This window comes from Neolamprologus multifasciatus, chromosome 6 (assembly GCF_963576455.1).
Source record: "Neolamprologus multifasciatus chromosome 6, fNeoMul1.2, whole genome shotgun sequence".
In the NCBI taxonomy this organism is placed as follows: domain Eukaryota; kingdom Metazoa; phylum Chordata; class Actinopteri; order Cichliformes; family Cichlidae; genus Neolamprologus; species Neolamprologus multifasciatus.
In genome coordinates, this window is record NC_140444.1 from 6252503 (window position 1) to 6268147 (window position 15645).

The 15645-nt window shown below is 38.8% G+C and overlaps 3 protein-coding genes across 3 annotated transcripts in view; 2 read left to right on the forward strand and 1 right to left on the reverse strand.

Annotated features, from left to right (window-relative positions):
- Window positions 1-15645, reverse strand: part of LOC146516248 (perforin-1-like) — a 579062-nt gene that overhangs the window by 389831 nt on the left and 173586 nt on the right. The window lies entirely within an intron of this gene.
- LOC146516267 (uncharacterized) lies at window positions 269-5859 on the forward strand. Its single transcript, XM_085163414.1, has 4 exons — window positions 269-1128; window positions 2133-2266; window positions 2732-2828; window positions 2979-5859. Exons 1-4 carry the CDS (start codon window positions 864-866, stop codon window positions 4145-4147), a joined length of 1665 nt encoding a protein of 554 aa, XP_085019540.1. The 5' UTR covers window positions 269-863; the 3' UTR covers window positions 4148-5859.
- LOC146516268 (uncharacterized) lies at window positions 6508-14211 on the forward strand. The gene is made up of 4 exons (XM_085163411.1): window positions 6508-7493; window positions 7586-7728; window positions 7959-8061; window positions 9011-14211. Exons 1-4 carry the CDS (start codon window positions 7190-7192, stop codon window positions 10210-10212), a joined length of 1752 nt encoding a protein of 583 aa, XP_085019537.1. The 5' UTR covers window positions 6508-7189; the 3' UTR covers window positions 10213-14211.

Genomic DNA, 15645 nt, shown 5'->3' on the forward strand with positions numbered 1-15645 from the left:
CATCAAGCCAAACTGAACCCTTTTATGGGCTGGCTGTGCCCCACATAACATATGCTGTGCTCATATGCTAAAACAGTTATCTTTCTAATCTACTTGTTGTCTAAAAAATGACACAAAAAGCACACAATTTACACGGAGAAAACACTTCCTGTCTCATAAGTGAAAGAGGTGAACTATAAGTTGCAAAATGGGATTTAACTGAAGCAACAAAAAGGTTTAATTTGGATGTGAAACTGTTTATTTATGGAACATTATCCTAATATGACAATACTACTTCATCCACTACTGTCATTTAGTGCTCTTTAAGCACGTTTCCCACTGGAACCAGTTCTCTTTTCTTTCTTCCGTAGCATGAAAATTGTTCCAATCGACGACCCGTATTTAGATACCGGAAGTGTCGTTGTTTACGGAATCGGGAGAAATGTCATAACGCAAGAGTAAAGCTAAGCTACTGAATTACTTTTTCTACTAAGCCTGAGTTCTAAATACACGATATGTAAAGAATGCGATCATTTATGTTAAAAATTTCAAGCGAGCTTATGTTTTCTAAAATTAAATAGTGTCCAGAATCCGTTAAACATAAATCAGAACTGATGGAGCGAGCTAGTTGCAGCTAACGTTAGCATGACACTTTGTTTAAACAGCAGGGTTCATGAAAGCAACCAAGCTGTAAACTCGGACAACCGATACAACCCATAAATCATTAACTACACAAAAAGCACGTGTAAGAAACGGACACATCTACTTTAGAGACACCGACTTTAGCTTTAGCCAGTCAACAACAACAGGCTTTGAATTGCCAGTCTTTTTTTTCTCCTCCTTTTCGGTTTATTAAAAAGACTTTAAGCCACAGCGCAGTTATAATGGCGGAGACTATACTAACGTTTCAGTCACAGCTTTCTGGCGTCATGGAGACGGTGTTCAAGGCTGCTATGTATGAGATCACCCGGTTGGTGGAGGACAGTTTTTTGGAAGAGGTAACGCGGTGCCGGGAGCAGGTTGAGTCCTTAAAGAGACGACTGAAGTGGTCGGAGACTCGTCGCAAAGAACGAGAGGGAGACTGGAGAGGGAGATGCATTGACTGTGGAAAAGTCGGGATATCCAGTGAGAACCAACCCAGAACCTCAGGTGGGTCTTTCTAGGGTTAGTCGTCCATGTTTTACCTGTATTTATTTTCTCAAGGCTAATGAAGAGTTAACCTTTCATTAGAATTAACATTACATTAACAATTCCATTACAAACAAAACTAGGTGTATAAATATTGCAAATATTTTAAGAAATGTGATTATTTAAGTATTTGGGGTTAGACTACACTACCTCAGGCCACAGCTGTATAAATGCAGCATACACAGAATACATTTTAAACACTTTGTGGTTGTTTTAAAATTTTGCCTGGAAATAAAGGTACTTCCAGTGCATAAACTTGCATTATATATTCTTTAATCTGCATTATTCACACTGTGGTGCCTGACTTCTGCATATCTTACTTGTGTAACTAGTACTTATGAAGCCAGGTGGAGAATTTGATCACAAATGAATAAACACTTTCTGGCTGCTTCATTAGTTACTCCAGCTCAGCTGGTCATTAACACAAATAATATTGAGCCAATCACATAGCAGCAACTCCATGCATTTAGGCATGCAGACATGGTCAAGACAACGTGCTTAAGTTCAAATCAAGCACCAGAATGCGGGAAAAAAGTTAATTTAAAATACTTTGTCTGTACAACTTTGTAATATACTGCTACATCTCTTCCCCAAAAGAAGAAATCTATAATTCTATTTCTTGTGGGTTTTAAGAGAAACATAATCATATGTTTCTTTTGACTATGTTCATAGCCACATATTCACATATTTCTCCTTTTGGCTTTTGGATTTGTAACCCTAAGTTAAACATACTTGGGAAAATAAACAGATTCTGATCACCCACTGTTAATTATGATTTTCACTAAACACCAAAATTGTTTCATTTTTTGCTGCTTAAAAAAGATTGCTAGAGCTCAGAGGCAATCTTCTTGACATTATATGACTCAACTGACCTTTGCCTTATTTTGTTTTCTAAATCTTTGAAATTCAAGAAAAGCCATGTTCTCTAATGGGAAAAAAATGAAAAAAAAATCTATTATTTTCAGAGAAAAGCCTGAAACAGGAGACTGTGCTTCATGAAGAAATAAATAGTTCCCAGGGAGCTGATGGATGTACACTGAGCCATGAGAAGGAAGGAGAGGAAAAAAGAGAGCCCCAAAGTGCCACAAAAGCAACACAGGTATGATAGTTTTATTACATTATACAGCTTCATAAATTTACAAAACAAAAGTTGTGTATAAAATGTGTGTTTAAGCCACTTAGTCTCATATTATGGGGTGTAGAGCCACTGCAGGGAGTGTGATAAACCAAGGAAACATTTGTGGTATGGGTAAACTGACGAAATGTGATTTTTTTGGGGGGGGGGGGGGGGGGGGGGGGGAGAGACATGTTCACTAATGCTCTCTTGTTGACCCATGCACCATGAAAATTGAATTATTTATATTGTTAAAAATTGTGGGGGTATGGGAACTGACTGTGCACATTACACAGCATCCATGTAATATTTTTAAGTATTTTAATTATTTTTTGTTTGAAAAACTCTTAAGCATTAAGTTAGATCTGCTTGCCAAAGTTAGGGTTCTACTTAAAGCAACTAAGGTAAAATCTGATGGATTAATGTTGCCTTTCCACTTTTTTTTCCCAGTCATCAGGTATTCAAGGCACTGGACTGTTCAAGGAAGAAGCTCTTCAGATCCCACCAGAAAATGATGAGTCGCAAGGGTGGCACATCAGCTTAGATGGTAAGTCTCTGTGCAAGTACATGCAGAAAATTTAACAAATTAATTTCTCGTTAATTTTTCAAGTGCTGTACAAATAGAGACAACACAATGTATGGTGTATATTGAATGCAGTGAGGCTATTTTAACTTTTTCACACTACTCGTGTTTCAGAAGCAGATGTGTCAGCTCTTCCAGGACCCAGTAAATGTTTTAATGACCAAAAGATCCCAAAGTGCCAAGTAAATTGGGAAACTGGATTTGAGCAGAGAGCAGAATCAAACAATGATGGACACTCGGGTGAACCTTCTGAACCTCTGTTCCCAAACAGGTACGGCATGGAAGACTTAGATGGCATTGACAAGTCTGGATATGGAGACACTGGAATAATAGACATGGGTAATTTTGATGGGATACATTCACCATCGCACCTGGGCAAAGATCTGAGTTATGTGGGCCATTATGATGAGGATGTGGAAGCACCAGAAGGAGCTGATCATCAAGCTTACCAAACAGGCACTCAGCGGAATAGAAAGCATCAGGAAGGTTCACCCTCAGGTTCCCCCTCTAGGACTAACATTGATGTAAGTGGAGAGTTCAGCTGTTTACTAATTAATGAGGAGGGGTATCTGCAGGACACAAATGTCTTGTACCCTGAACAAGTGTCCAGTGATTCAGGTAGTAGATTCAGCTTCCGCGGCCAGGGTATTCGTATTGGCCCTTCTCTAGACAGCACTGAGGATATGTATGAGTCTTCAGATACGTACAGCGATACCTTAAACGTGGGACAACAGATGCAACATCAGGCAACAGTGAGAGGAGCAAGGAGATACACTTGTAACCAGTGCTCCATGTCCTTCCCGGATTCTGCTTCCCTCAAGGCTCACAAACACACACACAAAGGCACTGGACAAGTGCCCCCATACTCCTGCAACCAGTGTGGAAAGACCTTTACTCAAGCTTGTAACCTTAAAGCCCACCAAAGGACTCATGTAGGGCAAGGGGTTCACCTCTGCAGCCATTGTGGTAAAGGTTTTCCTTCATTTTCTGACCTAAAAGCACACAAATGTGGTCAAGTAGGGGACAAACCATATTGCTGCACAGTATGTGGGAATAAGTTCAGCCGTCTATGGAATCTTAAGTTGCACCAGAGAATTCACACACAGGAAAAACCTCATCGGTGCACCATGTGTGACAAGAGCTTCACAAGAGCAGACATATTGAAGGTTCACCAGCGTACCCACACAGGGGAAAGACCATACTGCTGCACTGTTTGCGGTCTCAGCTTCAAACGCCTGGATCATCTGAAATCCCATCAACGCAAGCACATGACAGATCTATAATTCCTTGGGAGAAGAAGTATCAAATTATTTAATATTATTTGTGCTATCTCAAGGTTTAAGTGAATATTTATATTAATGAGCCTGTGATGGATAGATAAGGTCTATCACATTCAGTTAAATAAGTCTCATTTGTAATCAGTTATTGCTGCATATTTTATACTCATTAAAAATATACTGCCTTGGAGTATAACTGAAAAACTTGACCAAAAATATCTTTGAAAATAAAACTGGCTTTAGATGCCATCATCTGTTTATATTCTTGTTTCCTGAAGTTAGTTCTTGGCACATACTTCCTAATGACGTCACCCAGGTAGTAATGGAGTAATGGTTTGATTTTCACTGTTGCCTCCCAGCAAGAAGGTACTTAGTTCAATTCCACCATCAGCAGGGGTCTTTCTGTGTGGAGTTTGCATGTGTTTGCGTGGGTTCTACTCTAGCTTCCTTCCATAGTCCAAAGGCATGCAGATAGTGGAGATAGGTTAATTGGAAACTTTAAATAGCCCATGGCATGAATGTGAGTCAGAATGGCTGTCTATGTCAGTGGTTCTCAAACATTTTACATCATTCCCCACATGACACGCCCCCTCTAAACACAACAAAGAAAGAAAAGCCTAGCTTTTCAGCACTTCTTTATTGCGACTATCAACTTACACAAACGGCTGCAGCTTTTCAGCGGATGCGCATATTATTTATGTAACTGCCACGAATTTATTTGTACCGCCATAAAAGTGATCCCGATGTTAATCATTAGTTCCGCATAACTTTTCTGCCAGGTAACTGGCGCCCCACCTGCCACACACTTTAAGAACCACTGGTCTATGTGCTAGCCCTGCCACAGACTGGCGACCTGTCCAGGGTGTACCCTGCCTCTTGCCTTTAGACAGCTGGGATAGGGCCCCCCGGCTCGACCCAGGAAAGGATAAGTCGAAGAGATGGATTGATATCTATGTGTACTTTGTTGTGTTTCTTGGTCAATTCACCATCTGTGTGGAGCAAGAAGTTATATAAACATCTGTAGTTTGTAGACTGAGCCTAGCATAAGTCTGATTTCAGCTTCTTCAAATGCTTTATTTGATGCTGTAAGATCTGGTATTGATTGGAAACGTCAATAAGAGCTTCTAGATTTACAAGAGTAAAGAGAAAAGGTTGACTCAGGACAAACACAAGATGCAACACGTGTGTGTGTTTTAACTTTTATTGTCTAAAGTTGGCTACTAAAGAGAATCCTGTATGACAAAATAAGATTTTTTTTGTAAATGTTTGTATATAATAAAGAGCCATACAAATAAAACAATTGACAGCTGATAGATACAGACTCAAAGAAGATGTTCTGCCCAATATTTAAAATACATTTGTTGCCTTCATGAAGCGCATAAAAGAAGCAGAGATGTCAGAATAATACTTTTTTAACAGGGGCTTTTTTTCTTCAACAGTCAGTTTTGTTTGCTCATGAAATATGAATTCATACAACTGATGAATCTTTTATGGTAAATATAACCATCCCTACCACACACACCACACAGCACTGTGATCTAGACAGCAGCTGAATAGTCTTGGTCCCATGTGTATTAGGAGCCTGTGTTCTCAAAACAAATTCAGAGGCACTGTTTTTATAGTTTAAAAGTCATGTTGCCTGTTTATTGCCTAATGAAATCTAGGGCCTGATACATTTAAATATATTTTTTAAAGGAATAGAAAGAGTACAATCAAATTACTTTGATTCATTTTATAGTTGCGATTTCATTTGTTTACCTAATGTTTTTATTTTGTTGTTAAAAAAAGTAATATTATTATTAGTATTATATACACTAGCATTTTCCTTAAAGACATTTCCACCACAACGTGGTAAAAATTGGTGCATATTATCCTCACAAGAATGCTGGAAGTTAATTTTTTGAGGCTCAAAGGTTTGTTGTGGGGATATGAGACAGAACTGTAAACTAAAAAGTGGATTTAATTTAAGATCTGGACTCAGGGAAAGGCCTAAAGCAGGCAAGTGGGAAAAACCACTGCCTCTTCTGTTTGTGTAAAGAAGTTTAGCTACATATTTAATTCTCAAGATACAAAATAAATAAATAAATAAATAAATAAAAAATGGAAGAAAACTTAGTTTTTCTACATGATAGAAAAACTACGACCAAACTAATAGTTTTTTAGTAAAAGAAAGAAATAATGTGCAAAAGAATAAGTTCTGTTAGTTCTAACTGCCCATAAATTCTGTAGTAGACAGTAAAAAAAAATGGAGATTTTCTGTCATTTAATTATCTAATACTTAATTACTTTCATGTAGTATGAAAAGTCCAAAATTTAAACTCTTCTTCACATTTTCAAACGCTGTCCTGTCGGCCGCAAAGAAAATATGAAAAAAAAAATGTCTGCAAAACGATTACAAGTTAAAACTGACTGCCAGGTGCAGCCTGATGGTTTCACTTTAGTAAAACGCGTTTCGTTTTTTACTCGTCTCCAGTCGAGGCCACCGTACTGCGTTGTGCGTGACGCCACGAGCAAAAACAAGGACCACAGGCGAGTGATAAGTAGCTAGCTTCGTTCAACGCAATTTAATTCCCTTATCTAAACAGCTGTTACAATCGAAAGCAAAAACCCACGCGTGAAACATCTCGACAATTAAGATTTCACTCCCGTTTACAGTGTCTGTAGCACTCGTACCGGAAACGATATCACACGAATGCTACAGCTAAATATTAGCTGGCTAGCTGACAGTTCAAATCGACGTGTCATATCAGTAAATATCGCGTTAGGCTGCTAATTAATGGTTATTAATAAAGCTTTTATTAATAACCATTAATAATGTTATTAATAAAAGCTTATCCCTCCTCACGAGGAATACCGACAGCGGAAAATTGGTGTATTGTTGAATAGAAATTACTCTGCGGTTATGGCCTTCAGCTTACAACATGTAGCAGGATTACAATACACCATTTAATAAAACATCAAACGTCATTCTCCTTTGCATTCATTCACTAAAGCACATAAGCCCTGTGAGTAACAGCTAATAGACAAGGGAGGCTGATAGAGTGCACCATGTCGGACCTGGACACCCTCATAGTCACCTTTCAGACCCAGCTTTCAGATGTGATGGAGGCTGTAGTGAAGACAGCCATGTTTGAGGTGACCAGGTTGGTGGAAGATGTGTTTTTGGTGGAGGTGAAGCGCAGGAGCCAGGAGATAGAGTCCCTGAGGATGCAGCTGCAGTGGATTGAGAGCAAATTCAAGGATCAAGCAGGGAAAGAAGGAGGAAAGACTGGAAGGGGCGTGCACTGTGCAAGGCATGGTGTGGAACTGTCCACTGACACTGCAGAAGAAAGGTCTAAAAACCATCAGGAAGGTAAGAAGAAACAGGCGTAAAATGAATTTTATATAGGTCATGGGATGCCCTAAATATTGTAAACACTGTTGTGTTTCTGTTTTTTTTTTAAGAACAAGTGAGGGGCCTTAGTGTGAAGACCGAGAGTGACTCTTTTGAAAGATGGACAGCAAGCTGCAGACTAGAAGACACATCAGAGTCGCTACCAGAGGCAGACAGTGCTACAGCTGCACAGAGCCCTGAAAGGGAGCCAGAGGTGAGCCAGATTAAATGACTACCAGAGCAAAGTTATGATGTTGTACTGACACTAAATAATCATCATCTTCTTTATGTATCTGTATTTTATTGGGTGCTTCTGGACACATTTCAAGTGCTATAAGAGCTGTAATGTTGTATAAAAAAACAACAGTTTCGATAATGGCTCTAAAAATTGGTGAAATGGAACCAGTAGATATTCACAGTATTTCATGCACTGTATGTCTTCAGGCAGCAGAAGAAAAGGATGTGAGATCAGCTGTTGCTACGAAGGAGGAAGAAGTTAGTCAGCCATCTTGCTCCTCTGTGCATATGGGAGGGTGGAACTGTAGTGGTACGTATTGTTAGGATCTTATCTTTCTTTCAGTCTGTCCATAGTAAAGGAACATTAAGCATTATTTATTGCACAAACACATACCCTCTCGACCCTACCGTGTGCCGTGATATAGCTCCCTATCCCCTCAAGCAGGTGTTATGGTTGACACATTGTTTTATAATTTATTCTTTGCTTTTGGAGAGCTTGACTTGTTAACCTCAACTCAGTTTGCTCAACATTAATAAATTAATATAATTATTTTTTTTTTATCTCTGTGGCTCCTGGGGAAAATTAATTGCCAGACAAAAAGTGACCACTAGGCAATTTCCACATCCTTTGTTGTTGTTCAAACTCCCCACCCCAGTACATGACAGGTTTGTGTAGCAGGTAGGCCACTTTAACATTCAGACTCTTTTACATGAAGAATGTTGAATTAAGCAAGACATTTTCTGAGAAAGGTGTCGCCTGGATTGCAGTTGGTGTTTTTCCAGCATTAATGGTACCTACAATGATGTGCATGCTAACACACGCTCAAATAGACTTTGAACATCTGAAAAGTTGGGAAATTCCTTTATTACAGCATGCAAAACATTAAACACAACCTAGAACAGAAAAGATTAGGCTTTTTTCTTCAATAAGCCTAATATGATAAAACAAAGTAGCCAATATAAGGTAAAAATCTTAATAAAGTACAATAGAATATAATGCAAATAGTAGGATATAATACAACACGTTAGTATAATAAATTCAGTAAAGTAAATTAGAATAAAATGGCTTTTCAAATTTAGAAGATGACATTTAAGTGACTGGTCCCTATCTCCAAAATGAAGATAGAATTTTTGTTGTCCACTTTACCTCAGTGCACCTAAAAGGAATTCAGGCCTGAAAGAAACAATAACATTGTTGCATTTTTTTAATTAATTAATTTTTATTTCCTTAATTAAAAAGAAAAATCCTTATTTTCTAGATGAAGAGGGACCTGGATCAGACAACGAGAGTGGAACAGTTGAGGTACAACCCAAACAGACTGAAGAAAACAGTGAGGAATTATTGAGAAATGTCATGAAGAAAGACCCACAGATAGCTGCTGGTTATGGCTTTCCTGAAGACAGGCAGGAAAAACACCTGTCTACAGATCGACCGCGTGTTTCATCTTTGGAAATAGATACCAGTTGGGCTGGCTTGACTGTCACAGGCGCTGAGTTGTTGCACAATCCCAGACTTGGAGCTGAAACGGAACGTGATCCAGTCAAAACTAAAGCAGAAAATGAGCTGTCTGATTCTGTCAGAGCGGACATTCAGGTTACCCCAGGCAGAGATAAAAGTTCATCCTCAGGGTCCCCTAAGGCAAGACTAAAAAACAGTGATGTTTTAGGCCTGACTATCAAGAAGGAAGTCCTTCTTGATTCTGATGGATGTGAGGAAGGTGAGCGTATAGAAAAGAAAATAACAAACTCAGGTATGTCCTCTTTTTCATGTTCAGTAAAGCAGCACAAGGTGAGTTCAGAAGCACACAGACTAAACCACATTTCTCAAAAAGCTGCTGTGCAAGAGGTTATGAAGCTACATTCCAAAGCTGGTTCAGGTTTCAGATTGCAAGCCGCTTTACAGCATCTCCACCGACCGATGAAAAAGCCCTCTCACACTCTCTCGAACAGTACCGCTGCGGCACTGTCTATAGCTCCCTCTCAAGTTGTAAACTTAAATAACCTTCAAAGAATTCCATCCACATCCAAAGCATCTCCTGCTGTATCCTCAATCCAGCGAGTTCACCTGGGTGACAAACAGACATCAACCCTTAACCGAACTGGAGACTCCTGGGTCAGCAACAGGTCCCAGCACCATCCTGCAAACTCTCACCACGTCAGTCCTGGTACCCATCCAGACTCTCAGTCTCACGCTGCTCCAAGGCATCTCCTACGCTGTGGGCAGTGTGGGAAGTGCTTCCCCCACCCCAGTAACTTGAAGGCCCACCTGCAGACTCACACAGGTGAGCGGCCTTTCTGCTGTTCGCTCTGTGGCCGGAGTTTCACCAAGCTGAGCAACCTTAAAGCACACCGTCGCGTCCACACTGGAGAGAGACCATACTGCTGCTTGGCCTGTGGCAAACGCTTTACCCAGAAATGTAATCTCAAACGCCACCAGAGGATCCACCTTGATGCATGTTGATAGAGATCCAACATACATCATGAAAGGACAACTTAAATATGTGTATTTCTTTAAGATGCTACAGAGCTATGTTGTGTTGCAATACAGTCCGTGTGAGGCTTTGCAGGCCTTCTTTTTGTATATCTATCTTTTAAAGTGATTGTCCTGAATTATACTGTGCATTCCAGAAAGGTTAATCTAATAACATATAAAAATGTTTTAATGTTACTAAAGGATGAAAAACAAGAATGTGTTGTGTCGTTTACCGTGTGCAAAGATAGGTCAGACTGTGAATATGCATATTATCGTGTTGTGTCAACTGCAATGGGCCTGTGAGCACACAAGCACTTGTCAGCCATGGATCAGAGCCTACATTTATCAGCTGTAACATTTATTCAAACTGGTAAGCTTAACTCTAAAAATACTTTGCAAAATACTACAAATTTAAACAGATATCCACAGGACACTAAAATTGGTTAAGGTGCAGTAGTTAATGTCTGCAACAGCAACTTTTCTTGCTATACCTCTCGTTATGCCAACTTTGCATTAAAAAAAAATTACTGGTCGCTGATTGATGTTTATTGATCGGTGCTTAGATTTTGTTTTTAATGAGGAAAATTACATCATAAAGAAAAAGCTTATGACTGCTCCCTTATTTGTAAGGAGCTGTTGCAGCAGATGGAGCCACATATTTGATTTGGCACTGAGTTTTAAGCTGGATGCTCTTCCTGATGCAACCCTCCCAGGGATTTGTGCCTGCTCTCGGGGATTTGTGCCTCCTCCCAGTCTTGTACCGGGGATCTTTCATGTTGAGGGAATGTGTTAACAGCGCTGCCCTATTGATTACATCATAAAGTAAGAAAAGTCGCGATTGCCATAATCTAGAAGAACATCCATTTAATTAATTTTTAGCAGAAAATTTTTAATACTCTGCAGGCAGTAAACTCTTGTAAGTTGATAAATGGTTCCAAGTTGTTCTTTAAAAATTAATAAATATAGGCCCAAATAATTTGATCTAAGAACCCCCCCTCCGGTAACGAAACAGTTTTAATGTAGATGCATCCTTTTTTAGTTTTAAAATTGTACAATGATTGATGATCTGATATTTCAAGATTTCTTTACCAATGTCTTGAAAAGTGCTTCTTTTGAAAAATGATGTATCATAAGTGATGACTACATTCATATTTAAACATTCATTAATTGTATCTGTTTAAGTAAAAAAAAAAGCCTTAAAATAACACTGATATTAAGGTTTCAAACAATATTGCAGTACCGTAATTGAACACTTGGTGTCATCCTTTCACCAAACTTATTGTGGCAACGAGGCACAACCATGGCAGAGATTTTTTTTTGTTGAGGATTTCGTATCCTCTTGTCTTGCTTCTAATGTAATAATGTAATATAGAGGTGCTCTTAAAGAAAACCCCTCCATTAGAGTAACAATCCGTGGTAACAAGTGTCTGTAAGCACCGTTTTAGCTGATCTGTGTGCCCAGACCTGTGTGTGTTACATATCTTACACTCAGGATTAGGCTTGATGTGTTGTATCTGTGAAGTCAGAGCAGCACTGTGCAGGTGGTACAACCGATAACATTTTAATCTTATTTTCAAGGTGAGGAAAAAGCTAGCAGAGGCTGATCTCTTTCTCCGCGTGTACATGTATGCGTGTGTGTGGAGAGAGAAAATGTGGATTAAAGCAGTGCTTCTGTCTACAGATGGTATCTTTCCTTTTTGATGTCTGAACCCAATAACAAGAGAAGTTATCTGTGAGGTGTAATTAAGAAATACCTACTTAGCTGAATCTGCAGTGAGCATAATAGATAGTGCTTGTTGTTCGTGGGGGATTGTGAAAGTAGTCTGTTTAATGTGTGCGGTGCTCGGTATACCTAAACATTGCTGTATGCATCACGCAAACATTTACCTTCTGCCTGTGCATTTCAAACACTCTTGTATGAGTCATCGTTTTGTTTTAATTCCATCGCTGAAGCGGTTTTTCTGAAGATGTTTATTTAGTTTTAAAAAAAAGCAAATACAAAAAAGACCAAACCACAATTATACTTTCATTTTCCCTTTCCTGCTCTCTTTTGCACTTTGATTTGAACACGTTTCCCTTTCTTCTGAGACTCTTTCTGGTCAGGGAATCATAAGCCTCACTAAGTTGGTAGCCTTATGAAGAATAGGAAGCTGTTTTTTTGTGTGCAGGTTGGTCTTTCTGACTTTTTCTTTGGCGACATCAGAAAGCCACTTCAAGCTGGGATGCTGTTAAGCTTGATTTGGCTTAAAAAAGAAAACATACTCTAAGAGAGGAGGAAATTTTTGGCACCCCTCCACAGAGATTTTGTTCTGAGCCAAGACAAGAATTATAATACAGGCATTTTTAAACCAATTTTGTTAAGTAGAGTTTCATTTATTCAAGCATGAAATACATTTTTGTTTGTCCAGTAGTCAGAAATAGAACATTTGTAATCGCCCCCACAAAGGCCTGTAATGGTGGTTATAAAAGGAAAAATGTGGGCTCTCTGCCACTGACTTTAAACGCTTAAAACAAAATAAAGAAATCATACAACAGGGCCTGCAGTAAGTTGATCTACTGGAAATAAAGTCATCACTGCTACAGTGCTGCTGTTTCTTTTCATTTTTTCACCTTCCTCTTCCTAAAAGCAGAGTAATAATAATTTCTCTATATTTTTTACTAATCAATAGCTCAGTCAAACTAGAGCGAAAATAGGACAGAGACTGATGGCAAGTAGAAAAAATCAGGGATGGACTGCGGATTTTATTGAAATTCTTTACACTTTGCAAACAATTGCAAGTTGTGTGACAAGCAGCTGCTTCTTTAAAGGCTGAGTGTGCAACACTCTCCACCTGTGAACAACCACTTTCAATCTCAATGTGACTGCGCAGGTCACCTGGTGATAGACAGCTGACTGTGAGTGGTCACAGACCACGGCCCTGTGGCAAATATTTTCATTGGGCTGCTGTCTCCAGTCACTGTTTTTCCTAGTGTGACTGTAGCACAATAGAAAAATCAAGCACATCTGTATGCACAATATTTTGGTATTTTACATTTTTGTTTTAATGGCCTTGGTGTCTGGTATCTTGGTCTAAATAATAAGCTACCTTAAACCTTTGTGTAATGTTTTCTCTTGCCCTGGCCTGCAAATGTTTTTTTCCTTGTTTTTCTTGCTGTGTGAGTTCACCTGTAGTATAAAACACCTAAAAATTATTATTCTTTTTTTTGGTGTAAGCTGTAAGTCCTTGCATTTGTTATTAGCACGTCACCATGTCTCCTTTCGTCTGTGACTCTTTGGCTGATCTGATCCTTTCGTGGCTTTCAAGAACCAAAGAAATGATCGCCCAGTGAATCTTTTAAGAAATGTTTGGACAAATGATAACTGGAGAGCATAAACAAACTGTATATTGCCATGTTTAAGTTGGAGGACTTGTCGAAAAATGCAGTCACCTGCTATTGTTGAGTTGTTCAAGAAAAGGGCGTAATGGTCAAATAAGTGAACCAGATGTAGGTTATAGCAAAATACTACATCACACAAAATCAATAGGGCAAGAAGCCTTTCACACTCTTCCAGAAAAGCTATTCTTCATCCACAGTAAATGACACTTTATTGAGACAGCCCTTTATTTAAGCTTAAATACACAGAAGCCTGTAGTATATTCCTTCACAATCAAGACTCATATTGGCCTTGCCTTTCCATCTCCCACTGTTTTTAATATGTTTCTAATTGTAACATGCAATTCAGCATTGTCAAGTGTTTTTTAGCTACTGCCTTTCATTACCTTGAGCCTGTTAACACTTCCCAAAGCTGGGAGAGAGACAAAGGAATCTGAAAGAATCTGACAAGAAAGGATGCTGAAAGAATGCACCATAAAGAAGACATGTAAAATTTCTAATATTCAAAGAACCGTCACCCCCTCGTACCCAGTTACAATAACAGTAGAAGTGCTTGACTGGACCTAATAATTTGTCTTCATAGCTGAAGTGATGGCTATACAATAAAAGGGGGGGGGGGGGGGGGGAGCACTTTTCTCTGCTGTGTCAAACCATTTCAATATTATATTCAGTACTTTCCAGGCCAAGGAGCGCACTGTGGAAGATTTATGTCATGTTGCAAGGCTAGCGTGCCTTATTCATCACACCTTCATATTTCATAAAAGCAGTATGATGTGTTTTTCATTCCAACCTTTATTCTCTGTTTATTTTTCCCTGTATGCTCACTAAAACTATTTAGAAGTAAGTTTAAGACCTTGAGACTTTATACTTTGTGTATTAAAGAGTAAGTGCAACTATGAACACGGCACTACTTTAGCTTATTTCTACTAAGGTGGTGTGAGCAGGCTCTGTATTCAGAAACATTTAGAGAATACTTTCAGGATGCTCAGCCCGTCTTCATTATGAAAATATTCAGAAAGGAGCTTAATCTTTTAGTTATAACATTTTGATGACCATTTATTAAATCTGTCACACTAAAACGAGTAACATCCATTATTAATTCCTTCTCTCTTTACTCTCTTTTCTTTTTTTCCACCTGCTTCTCTAAAATGTCTCAACCTACTTCACACACCCTGTTTTAATGTCTTAACATTCATTGTTGTAAGGCCACTGAAGCTATTAAGATGGGAGTTGAAGACCTTGAGCTTCCCTTCTTTAATTGTATTTCATATGAATGAATAAGTACAGCTATGGTGTTGGAACTACTTTAAAAAAAATTTTTTACTTAATATAATATGAACTTGGATTGTATTCTCAAACATTTAGAGAATACTCAAGGGAAGATCTTGAAAGTTTCCATAGAGACTCAAATCTGATAGAAAACTGGACTTGAATCTTTTAGATAAGATGTTCAGTCAATTGAGAAATGCTTGCACAACCCATCACTCTCTTTTATTCCTTTCCTATTTCAACACCTACCTTACAACCATTGCCTTACCAACATTTATATAGATTTTTTTCTCCAAAGATCAATCCCCGTGTCTTTTATGAACTCCTGACCTTTCCTTTTCAAGGCCTCCATTTGTGGGCTTAAATGAATTGCTTTGGCAACTGCTTTATTGAGTAGGGGGTTACACTGATGCTTGGTGCAATCATAGACTGCATGTGAAAGATGGATGTAGCCACTATGATGTTAACCATTGGTTTCCTATCTCTATTTTTGATTTGGATAGGCCAATAAAGCTGCCGTGAGAGGTGAATGACGCAAAACTCTTCACTGTCCAATCAATGGTGAGTGCTAATTAGCAAACATTAGCTAGTTCTGGAGCTGTAGTGAAAAGGCGGTAATATTTTCAATAAGATTTAATGGCATAAATCTAATCGAAGTCAGTTTAAAAGATCACCACTGACAACCCGTCTTGCTGTGGAAGGGGAGGATTGATGTGAGATGGCATTTTATAACAGGACTAGGGGAGCTGTGTGCACTATTTTCTGTACTCTGTGCTT